Source organism: Paralichthys olivaceus, chromosome 1, assembly GCF_024713975.1.
Source record: "Paralichthys olivaceus isolate ysfri-2021 chromosome 1, ASM2471397v2, whole genome shotgun sequence".
Lineage (NCBI taxonomy): Eukaryota > Metazoa > Chordata > Actinopteri > Pleuronectiformes > Paralichthyidae > Paralichthys > Paralichthys olivaceus.
Genome location: NC_091093.1, coordinates 16640219 through 16664543, shown reverse-complemented (window position 1 = coordinate 16664543; position 24325 = coordinate 16640219). Strand labels below are relative to the sequence as shown.

General features: G+C 41.3%; 1 protein-coding gene and 1 long non-coding RNA gene across 6 annotated transcripts; both read right to left on the bottom strand.

Moving 5' to 3' along the window:
* Positions 1 to 1056: 1056 nt before the first annotated feature.
* Positions 1057 to 11300, bottom strand: LOC138407434 (uncharacterized). Of its 2 annotated transcripts, none has more exons than XR_011240839.1 (3): positions 10917 to 11300; positions 9438 to 9646; positions 1057 to 1641 (listed from the first exon to the last, which is right to left on the bottom strand). It is a non-coding gene; the product is annotated as an uncharacterized lncRNA (long non-coding RNA). The 2 variants fall into 2 exon arrangements; XR_011240840.1 differs by having other exon boundaries at positions 9438 to 9643.
* A 2857-nt stretch (positions 11301 to 14157) lies between these two features.
* kif7 (kinesin family member 7) lies at positions 14158 to 24264 on the bottom strand. 4 transcript variants are annotated; one of them, XM_020098882.2, is made up of 20 exons: positions 24139 to 24264; positions 22355 to 22744; positions 21955 to 22152; positions 21424 to 21823; positions 20969 to 21316; positions 20457 to 20649; positions 20190 to 20351; positions 19721 to 19879; positions 19283 to 19428; positions 19065 to 19186; positions 18798 to 18953; positions 18494 to 18699; positions 18122 to 18319; positions 17563 to 17688; positions 16818 to 16994; positions 16523 to 16738; positions 16103 to 16309; positions 15462 to 15660; positions 15179 to 15340; positions 14158 to 14888 (listed from the first exon to the last, which is right to left on the bottom strand). In XM_020098882.2, exons 2-20 carry the CDS (start codon positions 22683 to 22685, stop codon positions 14506 to 14508), a joined length of 4089 nt encoding a protein of 1362 aa, XP_019954441.2. In that variant the 5' UTR covers positions 22686 to 22744; positions 24139 to 24264; the 3' UTR covers positions 14158 to 14505. The 4 variants fall into 4 exon arrangements, with proteins under 4 accessions (XP_019954441.2, XP_019954443.2, XP_019954442.2 ...); XM_020098884.2 differs by having other exon boundaries at positions 20190 to 20348; XM_020098883.2 differs by having other exon boundaries at positions 23878 to 24242.
* Between the last annotated feature and the right edge of the window lie 61 nt (positions 24265 to 24325).

The following is a 24325-nucleotide window of genomic DNA, read 5'->3' as shown; positions in this document are numbered from 1 at the left end:
TCAGGATGTACAGTAACATACATTAACCATGTCAAATGAATGTATCATTACCATTAAAACACGACCCTGATTAAAAAAACTGTCACTGAGAAATAACGTAAGGCCTCAGCTTTGAGATGATTTTCATTTGATGCTTCACAAAATGTTCCCTCATGATTTAAGTATTTCAAGTGATTCTGATGATGAATATGTGCTTAATGATCAAACAGAGAGAAAAAATAACCATGACCTTTGATTCCTCTAAACAGGCTCTGATGATCCGCAGGTCACAGTATCTGAGAGGTCGCAGACGCATTAGGGGAGAACACACGTGTCTGTCGGCTTGTGCCAGGTCAGCTTGTGTCCCTGTGGGGTGAGAGGTCACGACTCCCTCAGGCCTTTAGCACACTGACGCTCTGTGCTGGTACAGAAACAATGTATTTGTGGGTCTGTAAAGTTCACTGAAGTTTACAACTTAATACCATCTTTAGAGATTTACTCTTTGATTATTTGGGGATGGGAGATAAATACCTAAAATATTTGAATGTTTTACGTCTCTATACAACATGAAGACGAACGACTGGATTCAGTCTTGGTGCAGGTGAAGACATCGAGGCTTTTTTTTCACTGAAGTGAGCAAGTTAGTGTGACAAGGTAAACTCAGCTTTTTGTCCATGATTTGATCAAATGTAGAAACACAGTATGGAGGCAGCCTGTTGTGTTTTATTATAACTCTCTGCAACGTGTGATGAGAGTTTACATGTCATCATCATTTTTTGTGCTCTGTGTGTTTTGAAGCCAAGGCCTCTCTTCACCTGTTCACTGGTTATCGCTTCATCTTTTATTTTTCTTGGGATAATCTATCAGAGAGATGGCTCATCAAAACAGAAAAAATGTTTGTTCACATTTTTCACCAGTGTTTTTTGAACATGTGAAAAAGCAGAGCAGGTTAGAATATGAGAAGTTTAAAAAGCCTCACAATACAACCACTAACATGACGAGACGCTGCCTCTGTCCAAGGTGCTGACAGAGACCAGCCTTTATTACAACAACACAAATGATGACTCATTTATCATGTTTGTTCAACATTTCTTTTATTGGGAAAACAACAGAAGCATTTCATTCCTCTCACTGGGATCATTTCAGATTCCAGTGTCATAGATAAAGTAAAATTCAGTATTCCAGCTTTCAGGCCTAGATGCTCAGATGTTATAGTCAGGAGTTAAAGCACATACAGTCATTCTATGATACAATTCCCTAAATCTGGTCACCTGGAAACCACAGACAATAATTTGTACTTTTTTTATTATTCATTTTATTTTTTATCACATTTCAATCAAAATTCTTCCAATTATTTTTCAGACAGGATTCTCAAATAAATGACATGCACTTGAAAATGAATATCTTCAACTCAAGTGTAACTGATGAGTCAAGTATCAAATCTCATTTTTAAACATCACTGACAGTGAAATCAATGAATGAACAGTGGTTAAAACTGTGTTAAAGTCTGGAGGAGAGAGCGAATGTGTTCCTGCAGTTGTCCTGTTGCACAGAGGCAAATCCTTGTGTTTGGCTGCAGAGAATCCATGTGACGAACACACCGACGAAGACGCAGCACATCCTGCACAGAGAGGGTGGCACCAGCATCACTGTGATTCTTTTCTAAAAGAGAAGAAACAAACATAAGATCAGTCAAAATCAGCTCAGTAATTGAACCTTCACACAGAACGTGCTTCGTGTGCAGATGCTGTCATATGAAATCATGTCAAGAGGACCACTCGGAACATTGACACCGTTCTGTGACCGGTTGCATCATCTCAGCATCCCGTTGGATGACGTTCAGGTGGGAGCACCATGTGAGTTCAGCCCTGCAGCCAAGGTACTGTCAGATTTATCAAATTACACATAAAAACGTTCCTGGACAATTTAATCCCACTGGGAGACATGGTAACACCCATTCTTTGCCAATTGTCACCCTTGCATCTTCCCTTTCTTTCTGCAGCTTCACAATGCACAATCCCGCTTTCTTTTTTTCTCATGTTCTCTCATATCTTTTCTCAGTGTGTCTGCCACCCCCCAAACACCCCCGCCCCTCAGACAGCATGTAGTTTATGCAAATGATCAGGCTTTCATGCTCAGAGTTGAATGGGACCTCAACAAAATCTCTGTCTCTTTCTTCCCCTACAACAACACACACACACACACACACACACACACACACACACACACACACGGGCCAGAAACTTGCTCAAAATGTCACAAAACTAAGTACACACGTCTGGTTTGGAGTAAAGCTTTGTATTTTAGGAATCTTTTATGGATATGTAACTTGTACATGGACATGGTGCGATGGCTCAGTTGTGCCCCCCTGACAGATTTAGAAATCAAAGCCCCCTGCTTTTAGTTTGACCAAGATATATGGAATTCAGGAAACAAAAGTTATTGTGCGTGTACTTGTACTTTTATTTATATATATTTGTGAGGACCATTTACAGCATAGATCTTATGGAGTGAGGACATTTTTGGAAAGTGAGGACATTTTGGCCAGTCTGCACTTTTTCAAAGGCTTGTTGGACAGTTAAGACTCGGTTTTAGGGTTAGGGTTAAAATTAGGTTCAGGTTAAGGTAAGGGTCAGACATTTTGTGGTGATGGTTAAGGTTAGAACAAGAATGTGTGTGTGTGTGTGTGTGTGTGTGTGTGTGTGTGTGTGTGTGTGTGTGTGTGTTTGGATGATGAATGTGAAATTCTTGGTGTTCCCAGGGTCTGGGAGGTGTCTGAAAGGCCTGTGGGAGATGGGGGGTGTCTGTGCCCAGCTGTTGGGGGGAACCTCTCTCTCTCCCTCTCTCTCACTCTCTCTCTCTCTGTCTGTCTCTCTGACAGGCCGTGCTTTTCAGCAGCACATAGCCGGGCCGTCCAGGCTGCTGCCATAACAACAACCCTCTGTCAGAGTAACGCCATGCAGTCACCAAAGAACATGGGGGGGGGGCCTGCGGTCGTGGGAGGGATGGGGGATGACAGAAGTGAATGAAGAGTCGAGACGTTTCTGCCCCTGTGAACTTGAACTTGACTGACTTGTCTGAAGGACTGGCGGGGGAGAATGGAAATCATTCCCTGAGAGAGGCTCTGTTCTGTTCAGAAATAGTTTTACATATTGTATGTTAAAAATCTGCTGTCTGAATCATGAGGGAGACAAGTGTTAAGGGATGTGAGGATATTCATTCTTGATATTAGAAAATGTAATTTGACACAAAAAAAATTTAAGTGAGGAAAAAAGTTGACTTGAGTTGAATTTTGTTGTTGTTTTTTGGCCAAATAATAAATAGACAATTATTGTTCTAATACATAGTTATACAATATACTGTTTAAATGAAATGATAAACAAAACTAAAGATCTGGAAAACAACAATGAGAATATTGATCAAAATAATTTCTGTAACACTCATTTTGTTTTAGTTCAGTGCACCAATGTCTCTGATGAAGTCAGCCAGTATCTACAGAGAACCGCTGAGTTACAGCTGGTTCACCTGAGACAGTCGAGACAGAGACTGTGACAAGCTGCAGCTCAATTATACAAATGTCATATTTTCAACATTCAGTGTTTATCTCTGTGTATCTGCCTGCAGAGGATCTGTGTGATATGCCTGCTTGCTGCAGCCCACAGCTGATGAATGGCGACTCGTCCACATCGGGGGTCTTAGTTGCTCAAACCCACTCGACCATGGGAAAAAAGGAGCTGTGAAAGGTCCCCTGTTGCTGCTACAAAGCCAAGAACAAGCCATAGCAGGATAATCACGTTTATCCCCCCAGATTAAGACAGGATCGCAGCTGCAGTATCTTTGTGGGGGGAGAGGGGGCTGCAGGGACGTAAAACATACAATGTCCTGCCTTCAGGGGAGCTTACATTCGTTACCTACCAGGTTGGTACGGAGACAGGACAGCCATGATCGGGTCACTACGCTACAGTAAAATCATGAGAGCCAGGTCTCACATCAGAAAACAATGCGGCCTTTACAGTGAGACCTTCACTAACAAGCACACCTCAGGCTGACTGAGCTGAACGATCTGGTCTGTGTGTTGAGTTGTAATTGATTATTCTCTCTGTTAGTGTGCTGCCTCTGAAACACAAAACATGCACCCCCCTCCCCACCACTCTCTCACACAATCTTCTGCAAAGCTCTAAGTCTAATATGTCCATGTCCATCTTTATCTTGTGTATCTTTTGAGATGGATTCATTGAAGGAGGGCAAATCCATCCAATGTATTGGAATGGAAGGAGACATCTCTTCTGTTTCATGTAACTGAGTTCTAATGTTTCAGATATTGGATATTAGGGATTTGGATGTGTAAGTTTTTTTTATCATTTAACCCCATTGCTTTCAATGGACAGTGGGGGAAAATACATTTACAATGATTTTCCAAGTTAACATTAATTTCAACTTTCAGTGTTTTCATCCAATGTCCTGCTTCAATTTAAAGCATAAAGATGTTATTGATAGTTTTATATTTAGGCCCCATTGAATAACACTTGTGTTGTATGTGTGGGCATAAAACTAAAACTCTACATGAACTGAGCAGTTTACACATTTTATTTATGAACGTTAGTTCTGGCATGAGACCACACACACTCACACACACCCATACACTTGCTGTGAGAGAGACATAAAGAGGCAGGAGGACAAAGGGCCAACTTTTCCAGGAGACACTCTCATGGCTGCAGTGCTAATGCAGTCATCTGCCACTGTCTGGTCTGGAGCGTGGTCCCCACCTCGCTGCACGCTCAGGATTCAGTGCAGCAGCCTCTCACATGCAGTTTTGGGGGAAAAAGAGGTGGCGGACCTTTGTCAAGTGCTCCTTTCACAAAGCAGCCATTGTGGGGCAAAGCCAGGATCAGAATGATAATGTGGACTCTGGCTGCTGTTTACCAACAGGTCTTGTGCAGCTGCAGGGGACAGTGTGTCCCGACCAACACTGGGCTGCACTGTCTCTGTGCATCGGGGGGATAAACATCACTTGTACTTTACATCCGTACAGGTGCATGTCGAGTGTAGGTCACATTAATGCATTGTGAATAGGATGTAAAATCAAAAGCTAGTTTCACCACAGAATAGATTTACTGGAATTTAAAATAGTTGTGTTATTTTAATTACACTTCTGTCTGTCCTGGGAGACTCATTCTCTCTAAGGGTTTCAACATTTGTTTCTCCTGTTGAAAGTTTTGTTAAAATAGTTTTTCCCCACCTTAAGAACATTAGATGTCACACCTAGTGCAGATTGTTAACCCATATGAGGAAAATTGTGATTTGTGAATATGGGCTATCAATGTGATTGATTTTTTCAGTACTATTGACGATTGAGTGGTCACAGTAAATGAGAAGGTTAGTTGATTTTTCTCAAACAAGCAAATACTCAGGGACATTCTAAGCTTTCTGAGATGCTCAATTGTTTTCAGGCACCAACACACATACACTGTAAATATTAAATCATATAATTTCTGCAAAATCAGGTTTGAATCTCTTTTAATGTGATCCACCAAACTGGGTCACACAGAGAAACGTTTGCATCTTAAACCATAGGACACTTTTAAAAGTAGATAATGAGGGTGATTCACATCTGTGCCTGGCTGCCATTGAGTATTTTGCTGGATGAGCTCATATTATCAGCCAACTTCACACATGCTCCCTCCCCCCAGCTGCTTGTCTAATTACAGCCTGCATGCTTTCTAATAAAGGAACAGTTCCCCTTTTATTTTGTGAGGCCACAATGCATCGGGCTACTCCTTTATACCATGATAAAAAAAACTCTATTTTTAACTGACATTATTCAACTGTTTAAAATGATTAACTCCACAACCTTAATTCAAATTCACGTTTTACCATCCTAAATGATAAGGACGATTAAAACGAAGAGCTGAAAGCAGGGCCTTAATGAAGACACATGTACTTCATGTTCCTTTTTCAATCGATTGTTCTAGGTTTGAATTGATTTCTGCAGCGTTCATGACACAATAGATTTACATCAGACAACTCTTCTGTCAATGGTGAAAAATTCTAGTTTTCTCCATCACTATTTAAATGGAAACTGCCTTAAATGTGATGATGTGACAGAAGTGAGGTGGTAGATGAAGTTTGATGGCACAGGTTGCCAACAAATGTTCAGGCTTTGTGATGTTGAGGTGGCTCCTCTAACAGGTATTATAAATCCAGGTTAACTGTCCTGATGAATCAAAGGCCTACTTCACCTTCATAAAAAATAATGAACACCCAAAAAATAAAAGTTGAATTTCTCTTTCCATTATTATTATTATTATTATCATTATTGTTGTTATTATTATTATCATCATTATTATTATAACACTGGTCTGGGTTTGTTGTTCTCAGAGGGAGGTTGATGCTGCTGCGCCTTTAAATATCTGCTCCCGTCGTTCCTGTGCAATTATGTTAACGTGCACAGCTCGTCTGCGTCCTTCTCATTACGGCTGGAGTTGCGCGATTGTTTCCTTTATTTTGCGTCTTCGTCAGACTCTTTGTTTTTACTCAGGCCGGATTTTTTTTTTTTACCGCATGCAGAGATGATGTGGAAACCACAAACCAACAGAGAGCGCTACTGTCGGATAGTAAAGACTTTTGTTTTTGCAAGAAGCCTTAATGTCTGCAGCGCATTTTTCTTACGTGTTGGGATGATTCTCTCAACACTGCGGAAACAAAAGAGGCGCATGCACGCGAGTAGCCGATCACCTCTGCGTCAGAATCGATGTTAATTAACGCAGGGTCAATTTCGATGATAAGTATTTAACAGAATAGTAAATTCAGCCTTCCTGCGCGTCAACACAGATCTACTGCAGCTCTGCTCAACATCTGGACATGAGGGGAACCATCAGCTCCTCCAACATCTGGATACAAGAGGGAGGAAGTTGTTTTCATGTGCTCAGTTTGGAAAAGGTGATGCATTGATACAGACAGATGTTTGGGGTGGAGGTAAAGTAAAGAGGCTTCAGTATATTTACTTTTTTTTTTTTTACATTTGTATTATTACGAGCTTTCGCGGATCTGGTCTTTTTGGAAAACAATTGCAAGCTGCTGCCCTGATCCTCCGCTTCTGAGATGCACAATTAATGGGTTTTGAATCATTAAGGAAACATGTACATCGCTCCGTTACTCATCCTAAATATCTAATTGAATAATAAAGAATAATTAATGCATGAATTAACTGGGACTGATGATTTTTTTCTCCAGAGCAGCTTTACAGAATCAAAGGCCTGTTGTTTTAGCCTTTGCTTCTGTGACTTAAATACATGTAAGATGAATTAAGTTTCATATTATTCGTTATCATTCCAATATAAGTATACATATAATATACATATAATATACATTATAAGTATATTATTATTATAATTGCTATTAGTAGTAATATTCAAGCTCTATCATTTCTGTAAATGTAAGATAATAATAAATTCAAAAAGATTTGTTTCAAAGGAACAGAATAACACAAAAACAATGCATGATAAAATCTGAAGCAAGGAGAGTGTATTTATATATATATTATAACGTATTGTACAGTTTATGTATTTGTATGTTTCCTAGCTTTTTCCATTAAAATAACTGTTTTTTTTTGTCTTGTCTGCAGGTATTGAATCTTAATAATCTTTTAATGTCAAGAATTTGAAAAACGACTTTGGATCTGTGAATGTATTTATTTATAAAACTGACTGTTATAGTTATTTTTATTTTTGAGGTAATTGTCTATCAGAGCAGTCCACTGTCACCAGTGTTATTACTGTACACTAGAATTGACTAGATTGACTTTTTACTTGCGATGATTCAGACTAGTACTGAGATCCCACAGATGAAATGAAACTGTCCTGACATAGTCCATCACTGCTGTAAATATTCACCTCTACACTATGAGCAGTTGAATGCGTCACCTTCCACAGGCCTCAGAGATGTGACCTCACTAATTACAGCTGCACCTCCGTCACACAGACGAGTGATGACACTGAACAGCGCCGATTAGCGCCTGATAGACACACAACGATGCGCCAATTAATGCGCCACAGCTCCGCGCCAACACAACCATTTTAGAGGCTGCAGGGAGGCTCCGTCAAGATGGCTTCCATTCACACAACATGATGTTCATGAGGATGAGCTGCAACCTGCACACTCACACATGGCAGGAGGCCTCTGCACTGACAGATCTGACACAGGGAAACGTGTAGATTTCACTGTAACAGTTGAACGATGTCCTCATATATATTATTATATATATATATATCATATATAATAATATATATAATATTATTATTATTGCTGTTGGCTAGCAGAGAGCTACCAAACACAATTTCGTTGTTCTTGTACAATGACAATAAAACCTCTTGAATCTTGAATCATGCACGAGCATCGACTAGTACCTGAGATTAAATTTCAAATCTGTCCTATGGTAAAAATAAATAAATACATGTATGGATTTTGTATGAATCAAAACTTGAATTTATTTAAACATTTTATTCTGTACAGTTTTTCAGCATGTTATATTAAAAAAGCAAAAAAATGAGAGCATCTGTTGAGATGCAATTATTTGAATAAGTGCAAGATTCAATTATTTAACAAATTAAGTGTAATTTATATTTTTCAGTTTAGGTCAAAGGTATCTGCAGCTTTTGAGTTTAAACAAAGCAACAGCAACACTTAGCTAAAGTTAAGTTATTTAATAGTTTTTGGTTTGTTATACAGAGACATTATAACGAAGGAAACTTAACAGCAAGTAACACCAAAATCAAATATTTTTCAAAGGAAAATGTGGGAATGAAATATTTAAGTGGAGATGCTAAACATTGGCTGCATGCTATAGGTTTACATCTGAAGAGGATCTTTGACTGGTAATTAAATGTTCTTTATTGAACAAATAGATGTGCAGCCGTCTCTTCTTCTATCCGACCGACCTCTCACAAAGATCATTTGTGATCATTTCTAACTTTCTTCTGTATAAAGAGAAGGTGGCTGATCTGTTTAAATAAATGCTTGAAATGTGCCCCCAACAGCCTTCAGAAAAAATGAATTTCTATCTTCTTTTAAAAGCATATCAGTGTGAATACTTTCATTTAAAAAAACTAAAATAAAAAGACATAATTCTAGTATTGATCTGTTTCTCTCTGTGTCTTAAGGCTGCAACTAATAATTATTTTCATGATTGATTTTGTCCGTCAAACGTCAATTGTGGAAAAAGAATATTCCAACAAAAAGTCCTACAGCCTTTAACATGACTTCAGATTCCTTATTTCTTCCAACTCATCCATCAAAGATCCTCACAAATGAGAAGTTGTAAGTTCAGTTATGATCATATTTCTGTCTACCTTCCTATCAGTTAGTAAAGTTCACCTCTAACGGTGATAAAACCTTCGTCTCTGATAAATGATTCAAACAATTTTCACGTTCAGATGAATACAACTGTATTATAGACCTACCTGAACACACTTCATGTTCTCTTGTGTAGCCATCTGTGTTTTCCTCTTTGTTTCTGTTCGTTAGGACGCAGAGGGTGTGGAGGTCATTCCTACTTTCGGTTATCTAGCTTTATGAAGGACGGTTAACACTCATACAGCTAGATAACCAAAGACAGGAACAGGCTCCGCTGGTTGATTCAGCAGCACAAGGTGAAGTCTGAAGCTTCCTGCTGGAAACAGAGACAATGATGTTGGTGTTAATGCATCGGGCCTTTAGTGTCAGGCTTCATTCAACAACAGGCACATGAGATTTACAAACGGTAACATAATTACATCCATAACTTTTCAATCAAATAGAACCAGTTCTTCATTTTAATAAATGATTATTACCTTTTGTTGTTTTGGAAAGTTAAAATGTAGGATCCACCTGCCACTCTAGGCTTCATCCACATTTTAATTAATTCACATATGGTTAATAGGCTAACTAATGAACTAAGTCACTAACCTAAAAAGCTCTCGTTGCACCACTGGTGGTGTGACTTATTGTTTTTCACTGAGGTCTCTAGAACCTGTCGCTGTTTTTTAGTTTGAATCCTGCCTCCAACACTTTTCAAATAGAACCACCAATTTGACCAAAATCAATGTCCTCTGCTTTAAGAGTGAACTCAGCTCATTATATATTTTTTCATCAGGTTAGAATCACAGACTGTATAAATCTTTTCAAATCATATGGTATTTGGTCAGGGGGCATGAGGCCTATAAGTCTTCATGCCTTGTTGAAATGTAGTCTTTTACACTCCTGCATTGAACTCAGTTGGTTTTGTCAATCTTTATGTGTCATTTTTCTTTTCAATAAATGTTGTACTTGAGTAAAACAGCCATGAATGTGTGTGTGTTAATTTATATGTTATATCTCAAAATACCCTCACGATGAACTCACCATTCTATTGGTCAGTGCGTGTGACGTCAGGGCTTTTAATTGGGAAATAGATGCGTTGACATATGCATCACTTCTTTGTATATGTGGAGAAAAACAAATATGAGCACAACCATCACAGATGTGTATGATTCAATATATCCTGAAGACAGCAGGCCTGAGGCTCAGAGGTTGTGTGTATAGTGAATTTAAAAACAACGTGGACACATAATCGTCTCACTGCGAAGGGGAGAAGTTGCATTTATTAGCTCAGGATGTTGGAGGGTGACACAGAACAGGCCTGGAGGGAAAAGTCTTTGTCACGCGTCCAACTATACATTTACTCTCTGACAGAAATAAGAATTGAATTGTTCAAATGGATGAAATGAAGACACAATAGTTCACTGTGACTTTGTCTGTTGGTTGTGGCTTTGACAATGAATGAGAATCGGCAGAACTTAATAAATTAAATAAATACAGCAGGTCAATAACATCCAGGTCAGTGAATGAGATGCATCAACGTGTGTGTGTGACATGAGCCAGGTCTCATCAGTGTGAACTATAGTGAAGATCATTACACTCACTTTCCATCACCAGCTGAATCCTGCATCCACGGAGAAAAAAACACATCCACATGTGGAGCAGATGAGGTCGGTGCAGCGTCCTCCAGCCTCCAGATGTGCAGGTGCGCGTGGATCGGATTGATAAATCCCACCGCATCTGCCCCGAGGCTGCGTGTCCTCACGGCTGTGGAGGAGGAGGAGGAGGAGGAGGAAGAGGAGGAGGAGGAGAGCTCCGCGGTCAATTGCGCGTTTGTATCCGTGCGTGATCGGGAGGTTCGGCACTCGGAGATGTGCGGGGCTCCGGCGCACAGAGGAGTCTTTCCTCCGCTCTGAGTGTATGTTTTCTCCGCTGTGTCCTCGGCGGAGCCTCCGGTGGTCTCCTCTCCTCTCACCTCCTCTCTGACGGTTTTCTCTCTAAACGCCTCCTCCTCACGGCTGCGATCACGTCACACCGACGGCAAACTGCTGCCAACCAATCAGCGACATCCTCCCCGTGACTGTATTATCCTTTTTACTGATGATCTCAAATAAAGTAAAGTCACCAGAGAGGTTCGTTGAACTTTCGTTTGTTTTAGGTGAAAATCTAGAATTAAAAATAAAATGATCATTATTAGAATTAACTTATTTAGAGTTTCTTCATCTAAAATGTAAATAAGAAATAATAACACACATTCTGCTTGTGAATGTAGCTGTGATATAGTTTATAAACTATTAAATATATTACCTATAGTTAAATGGCTTGTGTGAGGAATAACATCAGGCATTTGTGTTTTTTTCATTATTACATGTATATAAATATAAATACATATGAGGTGAGTCAGGATAAATGTCTGACTCTGTGCCCCCCCCCCCCCCCCTCTTCTCTTTTACCTCTTAACAAAGTGGTAATAGATGAGTTTTTAATCTGTTAACCCAATGTTCACAACCTCTACAGAGAGGGTGAGTATTTCTCACTTTAGTGCCCCTCAGTGGTAGCACAAAGAAAGAAACCATTCCAGAGAGAAATGCACAGATTCATCTTGAGGACGAGTAAACATGTTGGATATTTAACAGCCAACCTTTCCTTTGTGTCTTAAGGAACTTTGGGGGAACCAAACCAGTCATCAAAATAAAAGTCACAAACACTCACATGAATAACAGTTCAGTTTAGGTGACCTAACCCTAACCTTTTCCAGAGTTTCCCTTTCGTGTATGAGGAACTCAGCAGGAGATGTTCTAAGTCAGATGTGTTTACAACAAGAGCAACATCTCCAGAGTGTTCAGGTGAGGGGCAGCACTAAAGCATGTTGACACTAAAACAAATTTGGGATCTTCATCGCCTTATACGTGTGTTGCACCTCTTCTTCACCCTGAGAAGTTCTTATCCTTTTTGTTTATTTCAGTTTTGCATCAGTTGAATGCTAGAAATGTCATGAACGTCTCAAATTACTCATCATGAATTCTGCAGAACTTTGCTCCTGCTGAACTTTCACATGAGCTCACTCAGACATTGTTTGTTTGTTTTCCAGTGGCAGGAAAATCTCCAGAGAAGGTCCACTGAAACTCACTTGGACATTTGCATTCTCACACACAGCCCCTCCGGAAAATTGCAGGATATTATCCTGAGTTCAGTGCATGTCTGAAAACAGCTTTATGCATTTAGTCATTCTAGTCTTCAACCAAAACTCTAAAACTACATATTTCATTTTCACAGGAGGCTATAACATGGGGCCTCATTAGGGGGTTTGTAACCATGGTGTAGAAATTAAGAGGGTCCTTGATTTCCCACACATCAGCAAAGACAACCTGTATTTACACTCTGTTCTCCTATTTAATTGGTGCACTTCCTACATCTTACTGCACATTATAGAGTCCAGCTGTTAATATGTATTTGTAGCTCACTGCCAGAGATGTGTGTGATCACATCTGTGCTGGCAGGAAACAAGATAGACACAGTATGGAAGCTCTCATTAAGACTTTGCTCAGCAGCACCACTAGTGATCAAAACCTCTACAGTTATTTAAGAGAGCCACAAGAGAACAGTTTCCTTGGTGAAGTTTATACACCATCCAAATGATTATACTCAGAATAAAGCAAACCCTCTTGGTTTATATCTGCTTCACTGAGTCTCAATAATGAATTTCAGTTCTCTGATAGTTTCTCTTTAAATTTAGACTCAATACAATTTATCCTCACCAAGAGTCTATACCCTTAAAATTTAGGGGCAATTATTTCAGCTCGTCTAAGCAGGAACGTGCAGCTTGGATCTATACGAAGCTTTACTTCAATTTCGATAGGTTGTTTTATGTTCTGGACAACATGAAGCAGTCAGCTCTTTCTTGTTTGTTTTGTGTACAGCTAACGATACAGAATCTCTCAGGATGAATTGCTTTATAGGGCTGTTCCAGCTCTTCCATCACAGCCAAGTGGTGAGGATTTCAGGCTGTTTTTTATTAACAGTATGAATAATCTGATTCTCTCTGTACTCCAAGCAACTGTCCCCAGGCCTGTTCTAGAGCTAAAATGATGTGAAGGACTGAAGTTGAATTTATCATTACACTTTTGTGTTTTAAATGAGAATCAATTTCACACAAAATTTCAAGATTCAACTCATGAGAAAAACTGAGGCTATACCCCCCTCTAGTGCTCATATGGCCAAACTACCTCACTGGCCCTTGATTTCCTTCATCATGGAGCTCAGGATTCCTTTGATACAGTGTTTGAACTTGTATGACAACATCATGGGTCTTTTTCAAAATGCAGTCAAAGGTGTACAAACAACTGCCACTGGATTGTTGGCTTTAGTTTCACATTTTAACCGTTCTACTGTTACATATGTCGTATTGATTAGTTGTTTGTGTCTCCCAATCTGATTTTAACGCCCTGGTTTTTTATGATGTATTGTAAGACTAGAGGGGCACTCAGAAATATCTTATCATTTTTTTCCCTATTATTTCTGAGTAAATGTATGGGCTTTAATGGATGGGCATCCTGGTGAATAATATTCTCATGTGTATCATATCTGTGTGTTGGTTACAACATTTATGATGTAAATTGCAATATTTGACAGCATCTTTGCCTCATGTCTCTCATGTAAATCACCCGATTCAAAGGATTCCAATGTTTACCCTTCTTTGTTACAGTGTATTACTGAAATAGATTTAAATGATTAATTCCTTTATTTTCTCTGTGCTTTAATTTCTAGTGGTGTGAGATAAAATGTTGTGCATTACTTTACCTGGAGTTTTTTAGTCTGCCACTGAAAACACAAGCCAGATGAGGGTGGAAGGCAAAAACAGTTTAATATAAAATATTTTAAAAGTCAAAAGACGCTTACTTATTAGAAAAAAAAGAAAACCTCAAATCGTAATAATGTAATCAATTCACGTCTTAATGACTTTCATGGTTGCTAAGACCTTAAACATACAAATGACGGTATGAAACGGAAACTTAAACTTGACCTTAGTGAAAGTGCTTCATGTAAAAATCAGTGGATTTCTGTTTTAATATAAAACTTTATATACAAGAACAAAAATTGTAATACAAAGACTAAAAGTGGATAAAACAATATTTCTGAAACCACATAACAAAATCTAGGTGATTGGTCGTAAAAGTAACATTTCACTAAAATTCAGACAGGGTTCTTCCGTACGTCGATTAATGAATTGTTTGTGTTCAGTGGTCCGATGTTGAGACTGGAGCGACGTGACTCTCGGCGAGATTTAACCACAGGCAGGGATGTCTGCCCGACCCAGGGCCCCATGCCAGTTTGAACTACACGGTTAACAGGGACGTCCCCAGCCGCTTGAATCCACAGTTCCTCCATGACAGCAGGTTCCTCTATAGGGAGGGAAGAGCGCCTCCATGTGGATGGGAGCGGGGTGTTTACCAGCTCACGCATTTCTTCCCTAGACCTGGGAGTTTTGTCAGGCTGCCCCACGTTTCTGACTCCTGGGCTGTCCTCAGGGCAGTGAGTCAGCTTCTCCATGCTGCAGACACTTGCTGCTTTACCATCTGATGAGAGACAAGGCAAGTCAGCAGCTTACTCAGCAAAACAGATGTGATGACAGAGATCTAACGGCAAAACAGTAAAGAGGATGTCAGAATATCTATACTTGTGTGTCACTTATTTGATTTCCTGACCTAATCAGAATCTGGGACATAAAGACACTTTGGCATGTGGACTGGAGGAGCTTGGGGTCAAACCACCGACTTTCTGTTAAGTGGATAACCCATTCTACCTCCTGAGCCACAGCTGAACGTGTACAAGCAAACACTTTGATTCAACATTTACATATATTTACCTTTAGCATGCTCCTTAGGCTGGCTGGCTGAACCACAGAGCTCCCTCAGCTTGTTGCTTAGTTCCACATTAGCTGCCTTGAAGTGGTTAAGCTCCTTGCTGAGGTTATGGATCCATCCCTCGTACTGTCGCTGCCTTCCTGCCAAACCCTCGTCCATTTGCTCTGTCAGGGTCAGACAATACGAACATTAAGTCACACTAGTACTACTAATAATCAGTTCAGCAACAGCTGAGTATGGAAAGAATTTGAATCTGTTCTCAAATATTTGTAAATATCCATGCACCTCGACACTGCTGCAGTAAGAGCTGCACACTCCTCTCGTGTTCCTTCTGCTGTTGTGTGAGTCGGCGATCGGTGTCGAGTTGTGTGCGATCGAGGGCGTTCTCCAGCCACTGCACCAGTCTCTGCTGCTCGTCCAGTTGCATTTCCAGCTCAGCCAGTGCTAGCTGCAGCTTTCGCTCTTCCTCACGCAGAGACACCACCTGCATTAAACATCCACATCAACATGAGAATGCAAATGTCCGAGTCAATTGCTCCAGACATTTTCCACAACTTTTCCTGGCAGCCCCCTAGTGAAATATCCAGAACATCAATGAGTGGGCCATGTGGAAATGGTGTTGATGTGCAGCAACTGCTTTCTGCCCCATTATTTATACATCAAGTCCTGACTCCTGTGTGCTCTATGCAGACACAAGCCTGTTCCCTGAATGTTCTGGACATTTCCCTGTTATTGTGAACACATCTGACAATCCTGCGTTCTGCGTATATAAAAGGCAAACTCTTTATTACTATTCAAATCTAAATGACATTAATTTAATGTAACCAGCAAAAAACGTGTCTAGCAAAGTAGAAGGCTGCATTTTGGATGACTGAGATGATTGAAGACAGTAAAAGAAAAGTTGAATGTAACAAAGAAGTTCAGACCTTGTCAAAGTACTTGCACAGCAGGGCTCTGGTCTCAGAGCCAGACAGATAGCTGAGTTTGGCCATGAGGTTCATCTCCCACTGGGAGAGCATACTGGCAGAAGCCCTCAGCTGCCTCTGTCTTTGAGTGATGGCCTCATTCTTGTACTCGATGGCTGCGTCCAGAGCCTCTATTGCCTCGTCCAACTGGAAAAGCGTTCGCTCCTCCTGAAAGATTAGACACAATCTTCATGATAACGTGAACAGACAGGTAATATTAGAGTTTGCAGTAAGGACTAATCAGTGCCACAGTCTTGCCAGTCAGAATAACCATAATTGCTATGTGAGTACTCAATACATCAGCATTATCTTTTTATTAAGTATTTTATCTTTATCTCAGCATTAACACACTAAAATGCTTGATCTCCAGTAATATCTGACCTCAGGGGAGAGCAGGTTCCCCTGCCGCAGCTTATCATCCAGCTCAACTCGCTGTTTAAGCAGCGAATCTTTCTCTTGACGGAGGTTGGAGATCTCTTGGCGGATCTGTTCGGAGTCTTGAGCGCTGCTGCTGCGAAGGAGGCCGTTCCTCTCACTCAACTCTCTCTCAAGGGACTCAATTCGCCCTGTAAGCGTCACCAGGTCCTTACTCAGGGCCTGGTGAGAGGATGAAAACAAACATTCACCATTTTGCCATCTTCCTATGATTGCTCGTGTGGTTTGGGTTGATTGATACCTGACTGGAGCGGAGCCGCTTGGTCTCCAGTCCGCTGCGCTCCTGCAGCAGGGCTTCCTTCTTCGCCAGGATCGTCTCTCGTTTCGTCAGCTCTCCTTCCAAATCTTCTAGTCCTCTTCTCTGTTCCAGAACCCGCTCCATTTCCTCATCAAGCCAGCGTTTTTGTTCTTCAATCTTCTGCTCATTGGTAGTAAAGCACACAGGAAAAAGTCAGGAAGTGAAAATACATTTAGCTTCTAGAATACTTCTACTGACCATAGACTGTATTTGCAGTGTAATATCAACAACACATAAGATTGATCATGATGCTTTTTGTAATGTAATATTGTTAGACACTTAGACGGGGGCAGTAGAGGAGAAGTTTAGATGTGAACTTTGGCCCAGGAATTATACTGGACCCACTGCACAGGCTAACAAATGGTTACAATACTCAGATTAAATGTAACAATGCTGCTGAATTTTCAGCTCTAATAAAAAATACTAGGTTATCATGTGTAATTTAAAGTCACATTCATTTATCACCTTGTACATGTAATAACAGTATCCTATTATTACTAAGCTTAAATACCTGTTTGTCAATTTCACAAAACACTGCAATAAAATAAAATGAAATGACTTCTCTTTAGTGCATCATGTGGGTTATAGATTAAACTCGCAAATGGTGTCACACCAAACCTTAAAAGGGGGGCTCATTTTTGATGAACGGGAAACGCTGCAGTATTTTAAATAAAAAAATGTGTTGCACCTGTTGTTCTTCCAATGAGATGACTGAGCCGTTGCTGCCACTGCGTCTCTGCCTCTGAAAGGCGGCAATCTCCTCTGTTTTTATCCTCAGGATCTTCTGTTGCTGCTCGTTCTTTATCTCGAGTTCCTGCAGTGAAGGCAGGGGAGAAGATAAAATGAATTACAGTACTATGAAGATGAAAGAAAAACTACTTCTACAGAAAGTAAATAAACGCTTTTGGCACTAATGTACCGAGATATTTATGTTAAACTCTGACAGGAAGTTATTTCTTATAAACTGAGAGCAGCTTAGTAATCAATGCTCCTAAGAAAACTCTCTGTAAATTCAGCTATGAATTTATGTTGAAGCCACATGGGATTACATCTGTCCCCTCTCCTCTAATACATTTCCCATCAAATTAACAGCTACATTAGTATAACAAGGATTGATTCTCTGCTCAAACTGAAGCATTGGGTGATGATATACATTTCTTAAATGAGACTTTACACTAACAGCGTTTGTCTGATCATTAATAACATGTACTGATGGTGCTCTGTCAGTGTGCTCTCCTAAGTGCTACCTTGACTCTGTGAGTTCTTCGTTGCATCTCGGTCTCTAGACGTCGTTTCTGCTGACTTTCCTGACGCAGCCGCTTCTGTAGCTGCTCCTGCTGCTGCCTCATAGACTGGACACTGCGCTCCAGCTCCAACACGCGACGTTCGTTCTGTGCAGGCAGGTTAGCTAGACGAGCAGTATCCCGTTGACGTTGACTTAGAACCTACAGCACCACCATAAAAATGTTCAAGTGCATTAGGGTTAATCATATATCAAGTGATTAGTCATCAAGCAATAACCTGGGTTTGAAATAGTATCTTTGCAGCACATAATTATTTGAATCAATTCAACATGTTGCTGGTGTGTTATTAAGCATTAATAGGTTTGACAGTCAAACCTGAACTTTGCTCTGAGCGGCAGCTATCTTCCTGCGACATTCCTGTGCTCTTGTGTTGTCCGTCACGCTGATCTCTCGCTCTTGTCTCTCTAGATCCTGCAGCTGCCGCTGCGCCTCCTGCATCTCCTGTCGAGCCTGCACAGCTTCACTCTCCAGAGCTGTGATCTTATGGCTGTACTGCCTGTTCAGGGCCTGAGCATCCTTACCTAAAAACCACAAATATAAAGAAATGATTCAAAGAAACAGAGACAGGGAGCTTTATTTGGAAAAGGTTCAGTTAATAAAGGATAATGCAAAGGGATACCTGTTTTGACCAGCTCCTTGATGAGTTCTTCCTTCATGCGGATGGTGACAGACAGCTCGCGGATCTTCTGCTGTGCCTGAAGGAGCCCCCACTCTGAAACGCCTTCAAAACTTTTCAAACTCTCACGGGCCGATGTGTCCCCAGAACTGGAGTTGGCTACACAGTGAAAGAGTACACAATAGTTCATTCGGGAGGTGTAACGAGGAAGCTGACGAGGCTTCGTGGCAGTAATTGAAAGACAGGCACAACAGACAGTTCTACACTTACATGCTTTTCTGGTTAAATACATGTGCTGGTAGAGCTGAGGCAGCTGAGAGGATGGACCTTTACCACCAGCTGTTAGTCCTCCAAACAACACGTCCCTTTTGGTCCAGGTTGGATTCACATGCCTGAGAAAATCACTAGCATTACATCATAGGCATTTTAAACATGGCACACTGCCCCTGAATCATCTGTAAGTTGTGATTTCTATAAATGAAACATACTTGCGTCTCTCCTGGCTGAGGTTGAGAACATTGCTCTCTTCTTCTGTGTCTGACATTTCTGCTCCTCCTTGGATCCCCAGCTCCTCAAAGAGGTTACCATCCTGATCACCACCAGGCCCATTACCAACATAGCCCACTGGACTCATCTGCCACCACACACATACACCCACAGATTGACAAAGAAGCAGTGTTAGCTATGATATACTCTGTAAACTGTGTAAAAATAGTTTGGATCTGTACAAAATGATAAAAGACAATTTTCCAGTCATAGCTTGTCAGTGTGTGGGTCTTTTTTGATGAAGGTGTAGTAGCAACTTCAGTATAAATGTATCTCCCAATCTAAACATGCACATACATTTCTTACAACAAGAAAACGTTTTTTTTCTTGGATTGACACACTTCAAAAAAGCTGAAAATCTAGCTCTACTGGTTGGTTACCTGTCTGAATGTGACTCCATTCTGACTTTGATGCATGGAGGCCATGGGGGCAGTGTGTGGCCGGGTTCTCAAGTTAAGGCCTAGGCCCACCAGCCCTGGAGTGGACAGCTGACACTGCAGCTCTGCGATCAAGTCCTGCTGCTCCTGCAGTTTATCACTCTGAGACAAAAGGCAAACAATCACAAGTTAACAGATAATCAAAAGCTAAAAAAAGAAAAGAGGGTTATGGCAGTTTTCCATCAGGGAGAATATCTGTATAATACCATGTTAGGACAGGAACAGCATGAGTGAGGTAATTTGCGTATCTGTAGTCCTCCACCAAATCTTTAAAGAAGCCATTAACTTTATTAATTTAACTTGGTATTTGCTCACAAGAAAATTGAGTTATGTTAGTCCAGTTCAGTTACTAAGCCACGGTTCCTATGAATGATGCACGAGATAAATACATTTGAATTAAAGTGTGTTTGACCTGCTGCTTGTATTGTTCCATAGCATCCTCCAGAGCAGCTAAAAAGTCTGTGTTCTCTGTCTCCAACCGCTGAATCTGGGCCTGAAGCTGAACACTGTCCTCATTCTCTCCACCTTTCTCATGCTCATGGATCCACCTCTCCTCTTGAGCCTCTGGATCCTGCTAATAAACAAATACATTTATAAAAGACATCAGTAAGGAACCCATGAATTCCTAAAAAATATCCTAACTAATATCTATATATTTGAGAGGGTTTAGGAGACTAACCTGGTTCCTGACAGTGGGCCTTCCCCTCCTCAGTGCAACACTTTCCTCGGTGGAGCTGTTCTCGATACCACTGTCTGGTCCTGAAGCAGTGGTCAGTCGGCTCTGTTCCTCCTCCACTGAGCACAGCCACTCCTTCACCTTCAAACTCTGTTCTGCAGTCAGAGCCCCTTCGCTCTGCAGCTCCCGCAGTAACCTGTGATATATCAGCAACATTAAAATGGACGTAAGAGGCACTTGAACTAAACGCTTCTTAATGCTGTGAAAAGGCAAAAATACATCTCACGTCAGAAGATTGTAGAGCGATGTCCACACTCTCCTGAGGGCTGCAATTATCCATTGTTGTCCAAAAACTATTAAGTTTGTCCAGTATTTTACCAGTGAACGTTAAGAGAAGAAATGCAGCATATATATAAACTAACATTCTATGATTATATTCTGTGAAGATGTTTCAAGAGTAGTTAAACAACATGAAAACAAACTAAATGTATTTTGATTGATGAATGAACTTTAACCTGTAAGCAGTGTCCGTGCAGGTCCTATAGTGAGCACTTTGGGCCTGCATTCTGCTGATCTCTCCCTCTCCGAGTCGAGGCCTCCTGTTTGGATCAGCGTGAGCGATGATGCGGGTCTCTGAGCGGTGGCGGTTTTCGAGGGCTCTGCGCAGGGCCTTGATTTGTTGCTCCAGCCCTTCTACACGATCTGGCTCACGTTTGCAGTTGACAGTGGCCTTGTTCTGAATGTTTCTTGCCCTCGTGGCATAGTTTAGTGTATTCAGACTCTCATCAAAGTCTGAGGAGGATGGGCTGATGCAGGCAATCATCAGTGTTTTTGAATTTCCTCCTAAAGAATCTTTTAGGATCCTAGAAGAAACAATGATTTCATAAATTGAACCAAACTAACATTTTACACCAGATTCTTTATTATGCTATGGTATCTCGTGTGTCTGATCAACTTAATAAACATGTACCTTGTGATTTTAGAATCTCTGTATGGTATGTGAGAGCCTTTCCTCTTGGGGTCCCCCAGCGCCCCAATAACATTTCCCAGGGCCAGCAGTCCACTGTTAATCTGGATGCTCTCCTTCAGTCTCTCTCCAGTGTTCCCTGTCCTTAAAATGCGCTCTGACCCTGCCAGGTCAACAAAGTGGAATTTGGAAGACAACATTTGTGGTCCAGAAGTTGCAGTGGTACCATAAAGGCGTGTAATCCCCCGACGTTGCTCCATGTACACTGTAAAAATAGTGTGCGACCGGCTGGAGTTTGGATTCATCTGGGTTGCGCCAGTGTGCCGGGCAGTGTTTCCTGACTCTAGTAAACTCAAAACCTCATCAAGGCCCTCCACTTCACATTCTTTTACGCCACACAAAACTATAAAAGCACACAGAAATATAAAATGTAAATAAATGCAGACACCAACCATTTACAATTCTCACAACCACAGAAATGTTCCTACAAATAACACATGTAACAGCACAATGAAAAAAATTTGAATTCCATACCAATGTTGCCTTTATCCTCTCGGATGTGGATGTCCTTGCTGGCCGTCTCTACCTCCAGTAAGTCCTTAAACTCCTCTTTGTAGACCTCCAGGTAAGAGACTCGGACAGAGAAGTCTGTGAGGTCATTTTCATCTAACAGCTTGAAGACATCTGCAACAGCCCTTGGAATGATACCCTGCACCTCATCTCTAAAGGAACCTACAACACAATTAAAATATACATAATTACATGCAACTGGTTTGGACAAGTCACATTGATGTGCTCTTTGCAAAATACCATTGAATAGGAAGGAAAAGAAAAAATGTCAGCCCACATTTACACCGACAATGAAAAACACTATTGGAACCAAATACTTTGAAGTAGACAATGTAAGAAGATAAAAAAGAGCTCAATAACTTACAAATATTAGCTTCTCCGATGGTGTAAGTCTTGCCTGAGCCTGTCTGTCCATAGGCAAACACTGTAGCATTGAACCCTTGGAAGAAGGCATCGATGAGTGGCTGGACAGACACAGAATAAACCTCCTCCTGACAGCAGGATTCTTCAAACAGGAAGTCACTAAGGAAGTGTCTGTCATGGCCCAGGGTGACCCGACAAAGTTCAGTGTCCACAGTGATACAGCTCTCATGGCAGTGTAGAAGTTCTTTAGGCAGCAGGGGGCGCACTCGAACAGCTACTTGCACTGCAGAATAGTCCCCTCTGCCTTGGCCACCAGGCACTTTAGGAGACATCTCTGCTGCACTGTTGGAGCTCTTCTGTTTTCTTCTATGTATTTTTCATCTTTGGACCACTACAGGAGATAAAAAACATTTAACGAGGAGTTAAAAATGTCAATATCAAGACAGAAAAAGTGACATTGCACATTGGTAGGTGGTATGTTGCTGATGTGCTCTCTGACTCTCAAGGACTAAATTCTGTCATGGCCTGGATGTGGGTGATGCATCTTGTGTATTCACTGAGTTGTATTCTGAGGACTAGCACCACCTATGCACCATAGATTTTCTGCAACGAAGAAAAGAAAGATCGGAGGAGATTGTCTGTGCGGCCATTAAACCGAGTGAGGCGAGACAGGAGATTTCCAAAATACCGTCCACTGGATATGCAATGCTATCAAGCAGATCAATCACAGCTCTTGTGGTCTTCATTGCCTTGATGCAGTTCAATTTTTGGGGAGGAGCACGTCAGGGTACAGTGTAGGGTACACGTCTACGCGTAGGCAGCTTCAACGCAGGAGCATGAATTGGGCTTTAGGGTGCTGAGCTTATATACAGTCTATGGTGCTGTGGATACTCAAGTGTGTGCTCATAGAGTCATAGTTACACCCAGTCACTACTATTTTTGTGTTATAATAGTGTTAAAGTGATACTGCTCGATTAATACCAAGGTGTTCCGATGCTCAGGCACAAAGAGGCACAAACCTTATTGAGGTCTCATCAGGATGTTTTGGGTGAACCTCTGCTCCTCCTCTAACAGCAGCAGAGAACAACCTCTGATCCATGCTCGGTAAAGATAGTTCTCACCTCCTGGATGATCTCCTGCTTCACTATCTATAACTTCAGCACATGTGGCCCTACGACTTTTACAACAATGAATCAAATACCGTCAGTGGGATCTCTTCACAAAGTTACGTTATAGTTTATAACTATGGTTAAAAGTCGGGACTCGTCCTCATTGTAAACAAATAACACAAACTGCGACTGTGACTATGATCAGGACCGCGACAGCACATTGATCAACGCGGTGAACCTTCCTGTTCTGTGGGTTAACTTTGTCTCCACACACCGATGTGTTCGTGCTGCTGTAAACTTATTTAGAGCATGTTAGCAGGGTAACGTTAGCTAGCCACCGTCACCACTGTGTGCCAAAGTAACCACAAAAAGATGGACGCGTCACAAACCGATTCTTACCCGAGGAAAAACTCACCAATGAGAGAAAGAAACACACAAGTGTCGACTTTTCTAAAGCTTCTACTGCGAGAAGTTTCCCATGTTCACACACTTGCTCGTCGGGCTGCACGTCTCCCCAGATCACTTCGGCTAAGCTAACGTTAGCACTTAGCCAGGCAGCAGTCCGAACAACAAACCACAACATGAGGATGAGGCTGGACCCCGTCCCCTGGAGGAGCCACCGACAATCTGGATCCACTGACCGGGAGAGCGGGTGTTCGTGTTGGAAACATCTTACTGTGTACGAGGCAGCAGCAGCTCCATGGATCCAGCAGAACGCTGGAGGGGCTTCAGGAGACTGGAGCTTGAGGGGGGAAGCTGGAGGGAGGAGTCCGAAAGTTTGGGCTGTGTTTGGGGCTTGGTCTCTGAGTAGCATCGTGGATGAGGAGGTTTTTAAACATCGCTCCTCAGAGAATCACAGTATC